The sequence below is a fragment of the Labrus bergylta genome, chromosome 1, assembly GCF_963930695.1.
Source record: "Labrus bergylta chromosome 1, fLabBer1.1, whole genome shotgun sequence".
NCBI lineage: Eukaryota > Metazoa > Chordata > Actinopteri > Labriformes > Labridae > Labrus > Labrus bergylta.
In genome coordinates, this window is record NC_089195.1 from 16,675,287 (window position 1) to 16,694,171 (window position 18,885).

The 18,885-nt window shown below is 40.2% G+C and overlaps 1 protein-coding gene across 1 annotated transcript in view; it reads right to left on the reverse strand.

Moving 5' to 3' along the window:
* LOC110000752 (complement C3) overlaps positions 1–2,727 on the reverse strand; it is a 33,262-nt gene extending 30,535 nt beyond the window's left edge. The window contains exons 1-3 of the mRNA XM_020656104.3: positions 2,584–2,727; positions 448–643; positions 157–319 (exon numbers count right to left, since the gene is read on the reverse strand). Of these exons, the coding sequence (XP_020511760.1) occupies positions 157–319; positions 448–643; positions 2,584–2,660 (436 nt within the window). The 5' untranslated portion in view covers positions 2,661–2,727. The remainder of the gene's footprint in view (positions 1–156; positions 320–447; positions 644–2,583) is intronic.
* Positions 2,728–18,885: the final 16,158 nt, after the last annotated feature.

Below are 18,885 nucleotides of genomic sequence, written 5' to 3' on the forward strand. Positions count from 1 at the left end.
CAGGATCTAAGGACAATTCCAACCAACATCTTAAAAAGTGGATCTGGAGAAAATTACCAACCCTGCCTTTAAGTGACTTATTTTCAGAAAATTATCTCTTGTCTTGTTAAAAAAAAAAAAAACAACACTTTCCACAGTGTTTCCAGCAGTGTGTACCTTTACTGTCGGGGGTGTAGAGCGTCTTGTCAGTCTGGATGAAGATGTACCCAGACTGGAATGAAACTAGGACGACTTTCTCCAGCAGGCGGTCAGGGAACTGAGCCTGCAGGTACACATACTGCTTCATGTTTGGATCCCGACTGAAGTCTCCAACAGGGATCTGAAACCAGCAAGAAGACAAACACAATGAATAACCAATATGATGGAATATTTATAGTTGGCTTTCATGGATTCTAGACATCTTATTTGTTGTCTTGGCAGAAAATTAGGTAATAATATTCAATTTACCGTAATTTGCCCAAGCGCCTGAAAGTTATTTCCAGTGTTAAGGATTACATGTTTGTGTGCAAGCCTGTTGTTTTTAGTCGGATGGTTCATCACGTTGATATCCACACTAATGTCTGCTCCTGTGCAGTCCTGACACTCCACAAAGATGTTTTCTGCTGTTCCTACACGCAACAGGTTGGGGGCAGACATCACCTGCCTGCAGAGAAGAAGGAAAGATAGACTGTTATGTAGGCGTGGTGCAAAAAGCGCTTCAAGCTATGTAATAATAATATTAATGACTTGATCTAATTTGCATGATTATGGAATCATTTTTTATTTATTTAAGAAATGTGACTGCTGAAACATACAAGGCCCACGGCAGTGTTTCCAAACCCTTTTTTCCTCTGTGTGTTATCTAGATTATTAGTGAATATGTGCAAGTCTGATATTGACAACCTAAGCGCAAACAGCTCCCCCCTCCAGGGTTGCCCGGACCACAGGTTGGGAATCAATTCCCCAGAGGTTAAAGGCCCCACAAAATTTCATGTGACAAAATTGTATGTGTGTGTGTGTGTGTGTGTGTGTGTGTGTGTGTGTGTGTGGTTGTATGACTTATATTTTAATATATTTAGTATTTTATTGTAATTGTTTCTGCTTAATGGTGTGTTTAATCTTCTGTTTTGTAACTGTCTAAAGAACTTTGGGTTGCTCTTTATATGAATGGTGCTCTTTAAATAAAATTGCCTTGCGTTGCCAATGCATGTGGCACTTTTTTGAGTTAAAAAGTGCTTCACAATTAAAACTTATAACAAATAAAGATTCATTCATCATCAGTAAAACAAGGTTAAAAAAGTGCATGAGAGCAAAGGTTTGAGAAAAAGCGGGACTTTAAAAGTGAGTTTCAGGAAGAAATTTCAAAGAGGACACTGAGTCTGCCTCCCTGAGATCTTCATGAAGACAGGGAGTTCCTTAGCGCAAAGACTGGGTCACCTTTTGTGACCAGTCAAGGTGTAGGATGAACAGATATCTGACAATGCGTGTCATGGTGTTATAAATCCTAACAATGAAGGGACAAAAATCAAACATGAATGAAAACATGGTCAGACAAGGGTGAGAGCCTCTATCTTGGAGTCTGTTAGTTAAAGTTTCAATTCAGCCAAATTGCAGAAACAATAAATCAAACAAAAGAGGAAGAGCTCCTGCATGGACTTCACAAATAATGAGTAATGTATTAATTATCTTGCTTCAGATCCAACATTGGATCAATACAACATTTCATAAAGTCTGGTGCAATACATCACTGTGCAAACTCAGACCACAGTTTAACCTTTGTGACACAAAATGCAAACTGGACCATTGCCTTTCATTATGTAAGACAGTGGTGTCCAAACTTTTTTTCTTGCGGGCCAAAATTGTCGTGTTAGAATCGCTCGCGGGCCTCAGGTTTTGTTTTTTAAAATATAGTTGAAAAAATAGTACGACTTTGTAGATCAGAATCGAAAGGCTCACTAAAGAAACTCTTTAATAAAAGGAAATCAAATATTTTGATTTCTTTGTTCTACTTTATTTGTTTTTTTCTCAGAATCAAGCCTGTAACGTGGTTCATCTTTTTGAAAAAGCTTTCTGCATTTGGCTCAGGTCATTAAATGGTTAAACAACAGTCCGCTTGTTTGCAAAAACTTTGCATACATTTTTTTTCATAGTTTACAAAAAAATGTGGAAAATAATAAAAGCTGTAGATTTAAAAAGAAAAACAACAACATACATGTTACTGAACATTTTCTATTTTAGGAATATTGTTCAGCCCTTGTTAACATTAAAAAGGAAAATAAGTTAATGTGGCAATCTTAATCGAGGCCTCGGGCCAAAATCTTCTGATTCTTCATTTGAAAATCCCCTCAAGGGCCGCAAATGGCCCTCGGGCCACACTTTGGACACCCCTGATGTAAGACATTAGCTTTATGAAATATACTTTTTAAATTGAATATGGATGAAGCTCCATATAGTGTTAGCTGCTTCCAAACATTTTCATTAAGAGCAAGTTGAACACAAGGAGCAGCGTAAACTAACATACACAACATATACTAGTGCATATCTCATTTCTTCTTCAGTAAACATTGAGCCCAGGTGGAATTACAAAGGTAAGGTGGTACATACAGTGGAGCTCCATCAGCGAGAGAAGAGAGAGATCCAAAGGCCAGAGAGGCCAGCAGCCACAGCATCGTCCTCCTCATCCTCTTACCAGATCCTGATCCCCTGACAAAGTAGAGTGTCACCCTGCAGCACCCTCCTTTTATCCACTCTCTACCCTCCTTCTGCACCCCCACATCACCTCAGTCTCCCCCCAGAGCGTCTCTCTGTACACAAACACACAATTTCCCAGCAGCAGTTGAGTAATGTTATTTCTGCTCTGATAAAAAAGATAAACAGTAGAAAATCAATGATGCTTTACAGACTAACTGACTCCAAAGCATTCTTCTTAATCAACGTTTCACTGCAAATTTACCAATACAGAGTCATTAAGACTTTATATTCATGACATTTTAACATAAATCCTTTTCGTCCTGAAGTTTGTCATTACTCTAAATGGGACCCTGTTGAATCAGTCTCCTTTCACAAAATCAAACATTAATTATTCACAAACAACTTTTTGGGTTCAAGGCATGTTGAGTAATTTCCAGGCAAACACCTGGCACACAATTTGGGATTTTCTTCCAGTTTCACAATACTGGAATTACTTCTGGCATTTTGTGTTGACTGATGTATATCAGTTTACATTGAATTTATCAAGAGAATCAGAATTAGAATCAGAAATACTTTATTAATCCCAGAGGGAAATTTTGTTGTTACAGTTGCACTAAAACACAATATAGCAATAGAAATAAAGTTAAACACAATTAAAATATTAATAAGATAGGAATGTAAGTAAAATATCAAGCAACAAGTACAAGAAATAGTTATAGAAGAATTAGAGTAAAAATAAGGGGCTTGGGCACGGCGTCTTCGGCACAGGACCAAGGCAGAACATCTACCACAGCACAGGGACCCTCTAAAGACTCAGGCTCAAGCTGAAGACATGGTGAAGTACTCCACAAATCTATTAAAAAATGATTTTAGTCTGTTAGCCCTATCCACACTGCCTTCAACTTCTCTGCTGCGGCTTGACCTGAAGCCTGTGATGGTCTTCATGCCACTCCAGAACTCCCTCATGTTGTTCTGCTGGAGTCTTTGCTCCAGCTTCCTTCTAAAAGTGTCCTTGGCCTCCCTGATCTTCACTTTCAGGACCTCCTCTATTGTTCTTACCTCCTCCATATGTGAAAAATCTGAATTGGAATCATGTTTAATTGCCAAGTAGGTTTATTGCTTGAGATGTATATGCCATAAATTTCTATAGAATCTCCTAAAAAAAAGTAATGGGAAAGTACAACAAAATTTAAAGAATAAAGAGTGCAACAAACAAGTTGACTTCATTTTGAGCCTTGAAAGATTTAAGTGTAATAGAGACACATAGTTTGGGCAGCAACAGGCACAAACCAGTTTTTATCTGACTTTTGGATTCAGCCAATATACGAACACACACACGCCCATTTTGTTATGACACCAGCTGCCTGTCCAGATAATGTTCTTGATTTAGTACACATGCTGTAAGTAATTGGTGGTTTGATTGCCCGAAAAAAGATGGTGGTGATGATATAAAATAACTGCTCCAAGGGATATAAACAAATTCCCAGATTCACAAGCCATACATCTCTGTCTGATTGTTTAAGAGCTCTCGCTCCACAACATAAATGGCGTCACGAACGTGTACTGGAAGAATGATCGGACAACTGCTGAATCCAGGGCTGGAGTGAAACTGCACAGTGTCCACAACAAAAGGTAAGAGCTTTACCTTGCCAAAGTTAATATGCACAGTCTGATTCCATGCCTGGGATAGTTATATGTGTCTAAAATCTCAAATGTTTCTTTTCAAGTGTCTGTCAAGAGTGCATGTTATTTTGTGAAATGCCAAGAATGGCTAGTAGAAGTAATTCTCTATACCGGAGAAAAAGTTACTGCTGAGAATAAAGCCAGACTGTAACCTGCACACTCATAATTAGAGCACAGGAAAAGATTATTTCTTAGTACAAATTATAAGTGTAAAAAGTGTTGCAATGTCTATGAGAATGGGCATTATTAATAATTTCATATCTATTTACATCGAGTCAGAGTGAAGCTACATTAAGTAGCAGGGATGCGTTACAAGGGAATCAGAAGACAGGAGAAACAGATAAACTCTGTTTTAGTTTAAGTGTGAGTAAGAAAAGAAAAAACACTTCCTTGTCTTTGTGTATGTAAAGACCTACGTCTTTGTGTTTTAATATTGTGTAAAAGAGAAAAAGTGAATTTCTACGTGGCTGTGTTAGAGAAAAGTGAATTTCTGTCTGGATGGGAATTAGTGGTTGTGTATGTGTACAAAAGATATGTGACGTGAACATTATTATTTTTTTTTTTAAGATTTATTTTTGGGCTTTTTGTGCCTTCAATGGAGAAATAGGACAGTGGATAGAGTCGGAAATCAGGGAGAGAGAGAGTGGGGAACGACATGCAGGAAAGAAGCCACAGGCGGGATGTGAACCCGGGCTGCCCGCTTGAGATGACAGCCTCCATACATGGGGCGCGCACACTAACCACTGCGCCACTGCGCCACCAGTGCCCCTGACCATGAACATTTTTAAATAGGTCAAAGGGGCACAAAGGACTTTTAAAAACGGGGGAGGGTACTTAACCACATTGGGTATGTGCAGCTATTAGTTGAGGGGGCAGACCCCCTCGTCTTCCTGTGGTCTCTACGGACTTCCTCCCGCTTAGACTGAAACATGAGAAGGGTGACGTATTCCCCCTCCTTTACAGAGTGCTGAGGTTTGTCCAGAGTAAAACATATCCTGTCTGGCTGTGACACATAGAGTATACGGTATATAGACCTGAGAAAAATGGTGCAAAGTAGCTGCCATGTAGTAAAGTATGGATAATGGTTGCAGAGTATTGTAATCACAGTATGATGCCGCAGTAATCCGCATCTTCAATATTCATGCTCCCATATCTATGTACATAGAAATTAATTTATTCCAACTGAGATCTTTCATTACTTTTTATAGTGGCCATTAAGATATCCCTTATTAGTGCAACAATATGACAAAGTCTGAAGTGATTATGGGATTTAAATTGTCTAAGCCAGACAAACTGCATTATGTATCAAAAGTGTCGGTCCAGTTACTTTCCCTTTGATGCAGTAAACAAAAGTTGTCAGGAAAAGACAGAGGGCCTTACTCTGAAGTGCAACTCAATATTATTTAATATGGAAACAAAACAAATCCAGGAAAATCCCACAGTTTAAATATTGTTGTAGAAAGATGGACAGAAAGATGGAAGTAATGATAAAGTGTACCTCTTAAATCTATCTTAACTGTTACTTTGTTAGTTATGATGTTAAAGTGGGGGAAAGCTGAATATTTTTGGAGTCCTCTTAAGTTTCACACATGCTTCAGTCTTGTTTCTATCCCCCACGGTTACTTTATGACATGAAATGTTATAAGTTACAGTCTGAGAACATCCAGTCTCTTCATTAAGTCTCTTCGTGGTCCAAAATGCTGCAGCTCGTGGACTGACCAGGACTAGAAAAAGAGATAGCATCATTCCTGTATTGGCTTCTCTGCAGTGGCTCCCATAAAACCTAGAATATAATTTAAAATCCTTCTTCTCACTTACAAAGCTCTTAAAGGAAGAATGTGTTCCATTTTATACATAAATATAGCAGAAATCCAGTATATCCTTTGTAAAGAACAGACCAGCCTTCCCTCAGCATGCAATATTTATGTGTTAACATGCTTACAAAACTGGGAGTTGCATTTTCTTCTTCCAGTGTAACCATTTTAGGAAATCATTGTATTTGCAGTTGATTGATGAGGATCTGACATACAAAGCACCTTGAGCCAAATATGGTTATTTATTTATTTTATTTAACAAGGAAGAAAAATCATCTACAATAACATTTCAATTTCTGCATGCCAGTTGTCACTGGTTGTCAAGTTTTACATTAAAAGTAATGCAAAACAGAAAATCACTTAAAAGGAGCTTCTTGTTTCCTCACTGCTGCTCATACTCACAGAACTCATACTGTTGAACCAGCTCCTCTATTCCCAAACAGGTATGTCTGTGTACCTCAGTCTGACACTCTGCTGCTGTGGGCCAGTACTCGATCCAGGTTTTCTCCCCAAGTACATACTGATACCTGCAGAGAGCAAAGTGAAAAATACTTGGTCGTCATAGGACACAATCGTGAACTGTTTGATCAAGGAAAAATCATTAGATATATCATGTAAGATATATCGTGCCAGACTCCTAGTTTTTTTTCCGCAGCAAGTCCTAGTGGGCTGATGTGAGACCTCAGCCGGATATTATCCGGAGAATTTGCCTCGAGCCAATGGAAGGGGTGAGTGACGTTTATATGTGACTGCTGCACGGTGCATTGAATGTATACATGCGGCTCCGTGCACTTAATTAAACGGCTGCATTACGTTTTCTGTTCATAATGCAGCAGTCTGTTCTGTATGTATGTTGTTCTCTGCTCTTTTGTTGATATTGTGATTCAGTTGAACCACACATAGCATTGATACAAAGGCAAATATTATAGCATCGTATAGTGGACTCTGTTGCTTGGTCCGTTTAATTTTTTTTTAACATCACCTCTTACCTCAGAAGACCCCCGCCCCCCCTCCTGTCTGACTGGGATAGTCTCCCGTTGTGAGGTGCATATCTTTACAGCCAAGTCAGGAGAATCTCTGGAGCAGTCCTGAAATTATCTAGATATTTTCAGGAGTGCATATGTGAAAACGGCTTTTGAATCATTGGAGCCAGCCTCAAGTGGACCTTTGTGCAACTGCCGTTTTTTGCAATTCCGTATTGCCTTAATTTTTACCTACAGAGGTTTCCACTGGCTGGGACACCAATAGAAAGCTATTGCGGGATCCAACGTAAAAGTACAAAGGCAGAGCAACAGAGGAGCCTCAAATCGCTTTGGGGGAATCTAAATGACTAAAGACTTTCAATATGGTTGATTTTTCTCAAGTGCAACTGGAGCAACAATAGACGGCATTAAAAAGGTTCCATGACACTATAAGGTTTCCATGGTGACAGTTTGAAGAGGGACATGTACACAGCTCAAACAAACACCAGTAAAGACAGAATTACGTACGATTGATCTTGTTGAAGAATTTGAATGTCTTTGGATGCTCCCATGATGAGGTAAGTTTTTCCTTTTGTCAGACCCAAAGATGCTCTGCAGTGCAAGAAACTGAGGAATGTGCACAGTTTTCCCAGAGGAGCCACATCATTATTTTCTGTGATGAAAATATAACGTAGAAGAACAGAACACAGGACGACATCAATAATCACATACAAGTAAATTACATGACAACACCGAATCAATACTGTTAAAAGTGCAACATTCTCTGACTGTGTGGAAATAAAATGTAGGGCATTGTTATGTCATTTTAAGCCTGCAGTGAAAACACTGCATATACTGCATCAACTACTCTTAAAATCTGTCCACCTTCTACCACTTTTCCCAAGTTGTGGCCCCTGTGGCAGCTGGCTAGGCAAGTTGACCTATATATGTCTCTCTCCATTGAAACATTTTCCAGTTCCTCCTGAGGGATTAAGAGTGAGCACTGGGTCTAGTTACCCCCGAGGGTGACATGCTCAGAAAACCTCCATAGGGGGGCACCCAGGAGGCTTCTCAATCAGATGTTGGAACAACTTGAAATGGTTCTTTTGGATGAGGACTGGCTTTGCTGTTCTGAGCTCCCTCCAGGATGGCCCGTTGTGGGGTCTCCCAAGGCAAATTGGTCCCAGGGGAGGGTCCAAACCAAGAGAGATTTGAAAAAGATATATAAATGTATATTGGACCCTCTGGAAAGGAGTTCCTGTCTCAGAAAAAGGAGTCACACCCTGGAGCCAGACTGGGGGTGATTCCCACAGGGTAGTGTCTAGAAACCAGGCTGTCATCCATAGGGCTCAGTTGGAAGAAACTACATGGATCGGCTGCCTTGTGGGCCAAACACCCGCAGGGACAGGCATGGCGGTCAGGTGTAAAATAGGTGGCAGGAAAAATGTTGGGACTTGGATACGGTAAGGTAATAAGGTTTATTATGTCCTATTTGAAACAAAAAAATTGGGGAATGGACAGAAAAAAGACGTTAAGGGAGAGAAAACGAGAACTCACCTTTTTGTATGACTTCCAATATACGAGCAGTGTAAATGTCCGTGGGAAAACCATCAGTAAAATCTTCAACTCTGACTTTGTACACTAAGAGGAGACAAGTTGTATTTTATTAGCTAACTTGCTTTCTTTCTCCCCCCCCCCACTACAGTTCTCTGCAAACACAACAAACAAATTAAATAAATTGGGTCACTGTTTTATCAAAGGTCACATATTGTCCTCCTTTTCAACCAGTTTAAATAAGTCTCAGAGCTCCTCAAAACATTTCTGTAGTTTCTTGTTATAAATTACTTTTCAAAAAACTCATACATCAATCTAATTCTCTGATGATTTAAAACCTGATTTTAAAACCAAAACATGCCAAAAAAAAAACTGTGTGTTAGGTCTGCCCCTTCTCTGTCTGTTTCCAATTCTGTTTTTAATGATATTTATATTAGACTATTGTTTTTATTAGTGCTATCAAATGTATTACATTACCTTTCTCTTTTCTTTGGAATTTGTCTTTGTGTTTTGTCGTACACTTTGGTCCATCGTTTCTGTGAAAATGTTCTTAAAAAGTACATTTGGATTGGATCGACTCAAGTAAATGTTGGTGCTGTAACTTCAGGTAAAGTCAGGTTTAGACAGATGTGTGTTACAAGAGGCTGCTTTGTCTAATATACCTCTGCTAAGTTCTCTGACACACCTGTGCAATGCTACAGAGATCTACTCAGACTACCCTTGGCTTCTATTAAAGGGATACTTCACCCATTGAAACATTAACCTGTATTGACATTGGGTCATATATGAAGTAGAAATGTGAAATAAATTTTGAAGTTGGTGCCTTCTTGGCTCATGTGGATGAAAGACACCGAATCCCAGAATGCACAGCACAGCAGGCCGCTCCCACTAAGGTCCAAATCAGAATCAGAAATACTTTATTAATCCCAGAGGGAAATTCGATCGTTGCAGTTTCTCCAAAATACACAATATAGCAGTAGAAATACAGTAATAAAAACATTTACAGACATATTTACTTCAACACATACGGCCATTTCCCCAACTGATTCAGAGATTTCTTCCAGAAGGAATTGGTATCTTGGAAATTCCTGGCAGAAAACAGACTCTATGTCTGTGTCCATAGGCAAACAGTAAGAGCACCGAGACTACCAGTCCGCCCCAGCTCGAGCCGGCCCGGGCTCCTCGTCCTCACGGCGGCCAGTGTTGCACCCATGAAATGAACCGGTCAGAACTCGTCCATCTTCACTTTTAGCAACTTTTATGCTTTTTTAAGAAAAATGCCCACAGCTTTACACAAGCTTCGTTTTCAGTCTACACACACCTCTGTGTCTTCTTCACTGCGCCTCTCTTAAAGGGCCAGTGTCTTAATCTTAAAAGGTAAAACACACAGTATTTACTGTTTACTCTTAGAAATTTAAATTAACTTAAATACTTCTGGAAATTAAATTAGTTTAACTAGACACACTGATATAACAAAATGACAGAAAAAAATATGAATACATGAATAAGCATTTTCAGTGTGTTACACCCTCCCCCACTAAAATAATAAAATGTTGACAAAACATTTCCCTTTATGGAAACAGGCTGCCTCAAAATACTACCTCAAGAATACACTTATGGCACAGTTAGATAAATATAATCAGTATGCAGTCACATAATCCCACAAATTTCAATAACTACACATCTAGTGACTACCACAGCATGACTACAGGATAATAAGATAAATACTTATTTTCCTGTTTTGTTGTATTATCTTAATCTGTTGGTACATTGGTAGGCCTCCCAAGTCCATTATGTCACATATGGTAAAAACTACCATTCCAACATACTTAATGTGCTTTAAACATTATACATGCTCTGCAGTGTAGTCCTATTTATTACAGATATCCCTTTGTGTCACCATGTACCACTGTAACACACTAATTCCTGTGAATAAATGCATTAATCAGTAGTTCCCTGAATTTCCTTTTCAAAGCTGCCAGAAATCAATCTCTGGAAAAAAACTGATGTAGAATAACTGAAACTGCATTACTCTGTGACTATTCATCCAAACAAATATGAACTCTTTCGTTAACATTAGCTGTGAACTATGAACTTAAGCAGCTACTGTATCTTTAAATCTCTACTTTCTTAGGGGTGTGACACTAGGCTTCCATAGTTTATCATATGTAAGTATATATCTTGGTCGGCGTGTGTAGTAGGTTGAAAACGCTACATATAAAGTTTTTATTTAAACAGACACCCCCCTATTGTTTTCATATATTTCATGAGCTATTCTAATTGTAATGACAGATTTTCACATGGTAATATTCAGTTTACCCAGGAGATGGCGCTATTATGCCACTGTGGATTCCTAGAGAGCCTTTATCACTTAGTCCTGCACATGCGCAGTTCAGACAATAAACGAGCTGGCATAAGCAAGACGCTAAAAGTTTGTCCTCTCATCATTCCACAGGTAATATGAATCTTTATTAACTTTAAGCTGGTTATGTATCTAATGAACATGCAGTTTAACGCTGTCATGTTGTAACATGAGCTACAGTTTTATATGTTTGTAAGATCAGTTTGTAGCTGTTTGTCACGACATGTAGCATGTTGCTAAGTTCAGCCTTGTGAGCCAAGTGAGACAAGAGTAGTTTCGTTAGTGTAAGTAACTCAAGTAAATGTTAAGCAAACGTTCCAAATAAGATGAATATGTGTTTGGTACATTGTTAAAAGTATTAGCTTCAATAGCTTGTTAGTAAAAGTAATGGTGATAATGATATTTTACGTTCTGTTTCACATTGATTGTTGAACGCTACTGTGACGCAGCGGCGCCATTTTCCTGCACAATGGTTGTGTACAGACAAGCGGCAAAGTGTGTTGTTGGTAATTTCATGTTTATGGAGCTGTATGTGTAAAGCTTAGTTAACTGTGAGACTAGGAGGAGGAGAAATCTTAAGTAAATGTGTGTAATCTTATTTTATTTTGATATCTTTGTATTGTGAGATGTATATCTGGCTACATGTATTTAATTTAAAACTATTTTGAAGTATGTGAATGTATATTATGTTAAACAATATTTTATTTTAATTTGTATTATCAAAGAGTTTACTTTTATTATTTGATGAAATGTGTTGGTAATGGAAAACTTAATGTGTCAGACAATAAACGAGCTGGCATGAGCAAGATGCTAAAAGTTTGTCCTCTTATCATTCCACAGATTTATTTTAGGCTACGCAGGGCTTCCTAGCCTGTGTAACCTTTGCTGCTGGTCCAGATTTCCCCTAGGTCTGGTGCCGGTAACACGTGTCTTTGTGAAATGTCTCTCTCTCTCAGCATGGTCGTCTTCTGAAGACACTGCATGATCCACACACAACTGGGACTCTGGTTCCTGGACTTCAGAGTCTGAATCCTGACTCTGACTCATCTCCTGCTACTGCATGTCCTCCTCCAGGAGTCTTGTGCCCTCTGCTTGACCCATGTCCTCAGTAGTGTCCCTTCCATCTTGTGGCTGGCTTCTTTCTTTCTGAGTGAGTCTTTCAGCCTGAGTTTTTACTTGGGGATTATTTGTGGCAGGGTTGAAGAGTTGAGCATGCGTTAAGGTGAGCATGTTGTTTCTGTTCACTCTGTCCATCAACAAGGTAAGGACAAGGCAACAGAAGATTTCTGTGCAGTACTCTTTCTCTACCTTCACCATCCAGAGGTTTCACCATTATACACCGGACTGTTTGCTTCTCTTCTTTCTTTGACGACATGCACTTTGTTTTCCCAGTAAGCATGAATCTTTCCTGGTCCTCCTCTTTCTGACAAGTTCTGGATCAGTACATGATCTCCAGGTTCCAGCACAGAGCTCCATGCTCTCTGGTTGTAATGTTTGTGTCCTCTTTCACCGGCTTTCCTCATGTTTTCTTGTGCAATGCCATAAGCTTCCTGCATTGACCTTTGCCATCTCTCAGCGTATCTTGCATGAGACTGTGGACTTGTGTGTTCTTTAGGAAACATCAGATCAATGGGCAAAGGAGGCTCTCTTCCAAAAAGCAGGAAAAAAGGTGAAAATCCTGTTGATTCATGGACAGTGGAGTTATATGTATGAACCACTTTGTGTAAATAGTCCTTCCAGTTTGGTTTGAGTTTCCGAAGCATGCTTAAAAGCGTTCTGTTAAAACGTTCAGATGGGTTAGACTGAGGATGATATGATGTTGTTCGTGAATGTTGTATCCCACTGTAGCTTTCCAGTTTTTTGAACAACTCATTTTCAAACTCCCTATCCTGATCATGATGAATCTTGGCTGGGAAGCCGAACCTGAGAATGAAGTCATCAAAGATCTTGCGTGCTGCTGTTTTGCCTGACTTATTTGGTGTTGCATAAGCCTGTGCAAACTTTGTAAAGTGGTCTACTGTTACTAATATGTATTCCACTCCACCCTTGCTTCTCTCCAGATGAAGGTATTCAATGGAGATCATTTCAAAAGGTGCTGCTGTTGTTATGCTCTGCAGTGGTGTCCTTGTTTTTCTGCTTGGTTTTTGTTTTGTTTCAGGCAACGGCACACTTTTGTTACATAATGTTCAATTTCCTCTCTCATCTTTGGCCAAAAAAATCTCTCTCTGGCAAAAGAGATCATCCTGTCTGCACCCAAATGTCCCATTTGCTCATGTAGCTGCTGATAGATGAGTGACTTGAGCTTTTCAGGAACCACCAACTGAGTTCGGGAAATGGTCTTTGGCTGCAGGATTCCATTTTTATCCAGATAAAGACGAGGCCACTCCCTCAGAAGGCTTTTCACTGCCACTGACTCTTTGATCTTGTCTTTGTATCTCAAACGTTCATTCTGTTGTTTTAGAGTGACTACTCTATTTATCACCGCATCCTCTCTCTGACCTGACTGAATACTTTCAGCTGGTATTGGTTGGACTGTGGTCTCACATAGAGTGGTCTGTTGAGTTAAGACATCTACCTTGCAAGTAATGGCTGAAATCCAGTCAGTGTCACCACCGCAGTCCTTCTTCAACTGCTGTTATGTCATCTGGTTTACCTCTGTACATTCTGACATCAGTTTTTCCATTTCTGCAGGTTGACGAGCTAGGAAGTCTGCATCACCGTTAACAGTTCCAGGCCTGTATTTCAGGCTGAAGCAGAAACCTGCTAATACTGACACCCAACGATGCCCCACAGCATTTAGTTTTGCAGTCTTCATTACATACGTCATAGGGTTATTGTCACTGTAGACTGTGAAATGAAGGGCGTGGAAGAGGTAATCAGTCACAGCCCACTTAAGAGCTAAGAATTCCAGCTTTCCAGAGTGGAATCTGTAATTCTTTTCTGTTGGAGTGTTTGTGATCCATATCCTATCACTCTCCGGCCTCCTTCTTGACGCTGGTACAAGACAGCACCTAAACCATCTTCAGATGCATCAACATGTAACACAAGTGGCTTCTCAAGATCGAGATATGCCATTACTGGGGGATCTGACAATGTGTCAACAAGCTTTTCCAACACCTGCTGATGTGTTTTTGTCCACTCCACTGGCTGGGATGGAGGTAGCTGTGGAGAACTGCAGCCTCGACCCTTCTTTGTTTTTCAGTCTTGGGGTGGGACAGTCATAAAGAGGCTTGGCGATTCTTGAAAAATCAGCAACAAAGGATCTGTAATAGTCGAGGAAACTAACCATGGATCTTACCTCTCTGACTGTTTTTGGTCTTGTTTTTTTCAGTGCTTGAACAGCTTCTACCTTTCTCGGGTTCATCCGATATCCTTCCTCTGAGACGACACGTCCAACATAGTACAATTCCCTTTTAAACAAGTCACATTTTTTGATTCCACAGCGCTTCTGCCTCTGTAGCACCTTTCTTGCATTCTCAACGTGGAGGTCAAAGTCTTTGCTAAATACTAGAATTTCATCAAGGTAGGGTACACATACCTCATCTCTCAGATCTCCAAGGCAACCCTCCATATAAAGCTGGAAAGCAGCCGGAGCATTTGTCAGTCCAAAAGGGATCCTGAGCCATTCATATAATCCCCATGGCGTGATGAAGGCAGTGCAGGCTTGGCTTTCCTCACTGACAAAGCCCTGATGATATGCTTTACCTTTGAGTTGAGTACTGTAAACCATGAGTTTCCTCCAAGGTTCTCCAAGATTTCCTGAATTCTTGGGATGGGGTGTCGATCAGGGTGTGTCTTTTCATTTTGCCGTCATTTAGCCATCGATAGTCAATACATACATACATACATACATACATGCTATATTGCTGTTACACCAGCATCATCATCACGCAATCCAAGATGGCAGCACATCAGGTTGCATGCTCTGTCTCTGTGAGATTTTAATGTAGTTTTACTTAGTTTTTATACCTTTGGAACCATTTCTTTTAAACCTGCTTCACTTCGCTCTCATTGCCTTCCTGCATGGATTAATGTTGGAAATTTGCTTGGATTATTACTCTGCTTTGCCTTGCTGGCGTTCTCCACCTGCAGCCTGCGCTCATCTGCTCCTACCTGCCTGCCTACCTGCTATCACTCCTAGCCTGGGTCAGAGCACGCAGATCCCTGCGAGAGGTAAATGGTAATCATTCTGCTTTGCCTTGCTGGCGTTCTCCACCTGCAGCCTGCGCTCACCTGCTTCTACCTGCCTACCTGCCTGCCTACCTGCCTGCCTACCTGCCTGCCTACCTGCCTACCTGCTATCACTCCTAGCCTGGATCAGGTACCTCTCTCCCCACTCTGCTCTCTTGCTCCTTGCCCCTGCCAGCACACACACGCACCATACTACACACTAAACACCAGTGACTTTGCGCGTACCGATCCTCCTCTTCGTACGTTTCTTTATTGGACCCGATCACGGACTATGGGGCCGACACGGCGCCTCGTAGCCCTGCTACTTGCGATAGCATGCTGGGGCTACGCTGTCAACCCCTGTGCGAGTGAGCTGGGGAGACTGCTCTCCTCTCTGGTTCTACCCAGCTTCCAAACATGTACTTCCTGTATCAACTCGATACAATCACTGAGCTACCCAGCTTCCAAACATGTACTTTCTGTATCAACTCATTACAATCACCGAGTCGAACTGCTACTATTTTACCTGCTAAACTGTCTTATCGGTTTGATGTGTTGCTATGTGCTTAAAACAAGTTTCATTGTTCCCTCGAATGCTCTTTTATTTTCGATTCACTGCACAGATGCGAACCTTAACGATGCGAAGTGTAACTCAACCAAAATGTTTAAATCACGGTGCTTGATTGTGTTGCTGTTATTGTTATCTGGCGATGTTCAGTCTAACCCTGGCCCTGATTTTAATTGTAGTCAAACTGCTGCTGATTTTAGCTTCAGATCTGGTCTGGGTATTATTCATTTAAATGTCCGTAGTCTTCTACCTAAAATAGACTTTGTTAGAGTTTGGGCACAGACAACTAATGCTGATATAATTGTAATTTCTGAGAGTTGGTTGAACAAATCTATTAATGATAGTGTTGTTTCTATTAATGGTTACAATATAAGTCATGCTGATGGTGTTAAACGTGGTGGTGGAATAATTGTGTATTCTAAATGTAAATTCCACACTAAAGTATTGGTCAAGAAGTCAATACCTAATCAGTTTGAAATTCTAGCTTTAAAGGTTGAGTTGTCCAAGGGCTGTCATTGGTTGCTACAGACCTCCTTCTGCAGCTAAGCAAACCTTGTCCTCTTTATCTAATGCTCTTTCTAAATTATCTGACAACAAGATAGCCCTCTGTTGTGATCTAAACTGGGACTGGCAGTCACCAGCCTCAAATGAATTTAAAACATACTGTGACTCAATGAATTTTACACAGTTAATTGATTCTCCCACGTGCCCAAAAAAATCTACTTAAACTGATTTGTTTATTACTAATAATCCTCATAAGTATACCTCTGTAAGTGTATTTCCATATGACATGAGTGACCACTGTTTTAATTGCAGGTGTCAGGGATACAAGAATTCCAAAAGTTAAACCTTGTTACATCACAAAACGTGATACAAAACACTTTAGTGAACAGGCCTACAGATTTGATCTTAATTTCGCGGATTGGAGCAGGGTCTCCTTAATACCTGATGTTGAACTAGCCTGGTCTTATTTTGTTGAAATGCTTATGTCAATCATTGACAAACATGCCCCTTCTAATTTATTCAGAGAAAGAAATTATTATTGGGCAAAAGCAAGAAAGTTGAACACTGATGCTCTCTGGGCTACTTTTAGATGCTTAAGGAATAAATGTACTACCTTAGTCAATAAAGTAAAATCTAGCTATTATCTTGCCCTTACAACTGAAAAATTAAATAACCCTCTGGCAGACAATCAAATCTCTATCTCCAAATAACTCCTCTAGTCTTCCAACTTGCATTGTGTCAAGAGTCTGCCATTATCCATGACAGAGCTGAGATGCTCAACAGTATTTTGTTTCTTCTGGTTTTCTTTTTGATAAAGTAAATACGCCCTCTACTGCACTGGCTCCGCTTGCTATTGCTGAGCCCCTTTTGGATAATGAATTTAACTTTAGACCCTTCACTGTTGCTGAAGTACATAAAGCTCTTTAATTAGATTTTAAAAAAAACACCAGGGCCAGATAATATAGGTGTTTATTTTTTAAAACTCGCGACAGATTTTATTGCAGAGCCACTGACCTACATTTTTTATTTACCTCTAACTAGTAAGAAAATCCCCAAAATATGGAAAACAAGATTGGAAAACTTCACAGAGAAAATAAATAAAATACAAAAACCAAATAAATAATAATAATGAAAATTGACGAGACAAACATAAACAAAAAATAAATAAATAAACAAACAACATTGACAGGAATGAAAGTCGTTATGAGCATACCATATAAGTAAATAGGAAAAACAGTATAACCTGTAAAAGAGACAAAATCACTCATGCACACTGTTCAACTTGATCAATAAAAGGGAAGACAACAGCTGCTCACATCCAGGCTACCACCTAAGCGGCTGAAGAACCCGCGCACAGAAAGAAGTATGGTCAGAACATAAAATTTGGTATTTAATTACGCACAGGTTTGCCCTGACTCAGGAGGGGGGGCGGGCGGCTGGACAGGCACCAGAGGACAGGATCAGTATCAGCAGGCGAAGGTGTACTACTACAATACCTCGTCAGGTGAGAGTTTCTCAAAATATTGAAGCAGAGGTCTCCAGTGAGTGTAAAACCTATCAGAGCACCCTCTAAGAGAGAATTTAATTTTCTCCAACTTAAGGAGAAATAAGACATTGTGCAGCCATGCTTTGAAGGAGGGAGGTTGTGAAGAAGGATTTTCCTGTGGGCAATTAAAGAGGCAAAAGCAATAACATTGTCCTGAGTGGTCGAGGTGGCAAGATCGTCAGGAGACCTACCGAAAATAGCTATATGTGGGGATGGATTGATGTTTATACCTAAAATGTCGGAGATGGACTTAAAGAAGGACTGCCAATAATTAACTAATTTAGAACAGGACCAAAACATGTGAGTCAGGTTGCAAGGAGCCTGAGAGCATCTACCACAAGTTTCATCAATTGTATCCGGAAATATTCTGGAGAGTTTATATTTGCTGTAATGAAGTCTGTGGAGCACTCTAAACTGGATAAGAGACAGCCTAGCGCAGCTAGAAGAAGAATTAACAGCCCCAAGCGCCTTTTCCCAGAAATCCTCAGAAAGGTTGGTTTGTAATTCGCTTTCCCAATCAGCCTTGATCTTTTTTACCGTGGACTCGTCAGTTGTGAACAGGAGGTCATAGAGGAAGGAAACCTGACCTTTGGGCAAGATTCTTGCGTTGAGTGCCAAATCAATGCCACTGGGGTTTGGAACATGAGGAAATGCCGGTGAGTGGGTCCTAGCAAAATCACGGAGCTGAAAATATCGAAAAAAGTCTGAGCCATTTAAATGGAATGCAGAATGTAAGAAACTGGCAAAAACATCATTAACGTATAAGTCACCCAGACAGCGCAGGCCATTCCTCTCCAAAGATGCAAATCGTGGGTCAATCCTAGCTGGTGTAAAAAGGTGATTATTACAGATGGGCGTCGCTTTAGGGAGGGAGAGCCACCCAAAGTGTCGTCTAATTTGTGACCATATTTTAAGTGTGCCTATTACCACAGTATTAGACGTGAAGCTAGAGGGAGAGAGGGGAAGGGTGCCACACACCAGATATGGGAGAGAAGAGGAGCAGGAGTCAGCCTCTAATCGGCACCAGCTGCACTGGGGTGAGATAAACCAAA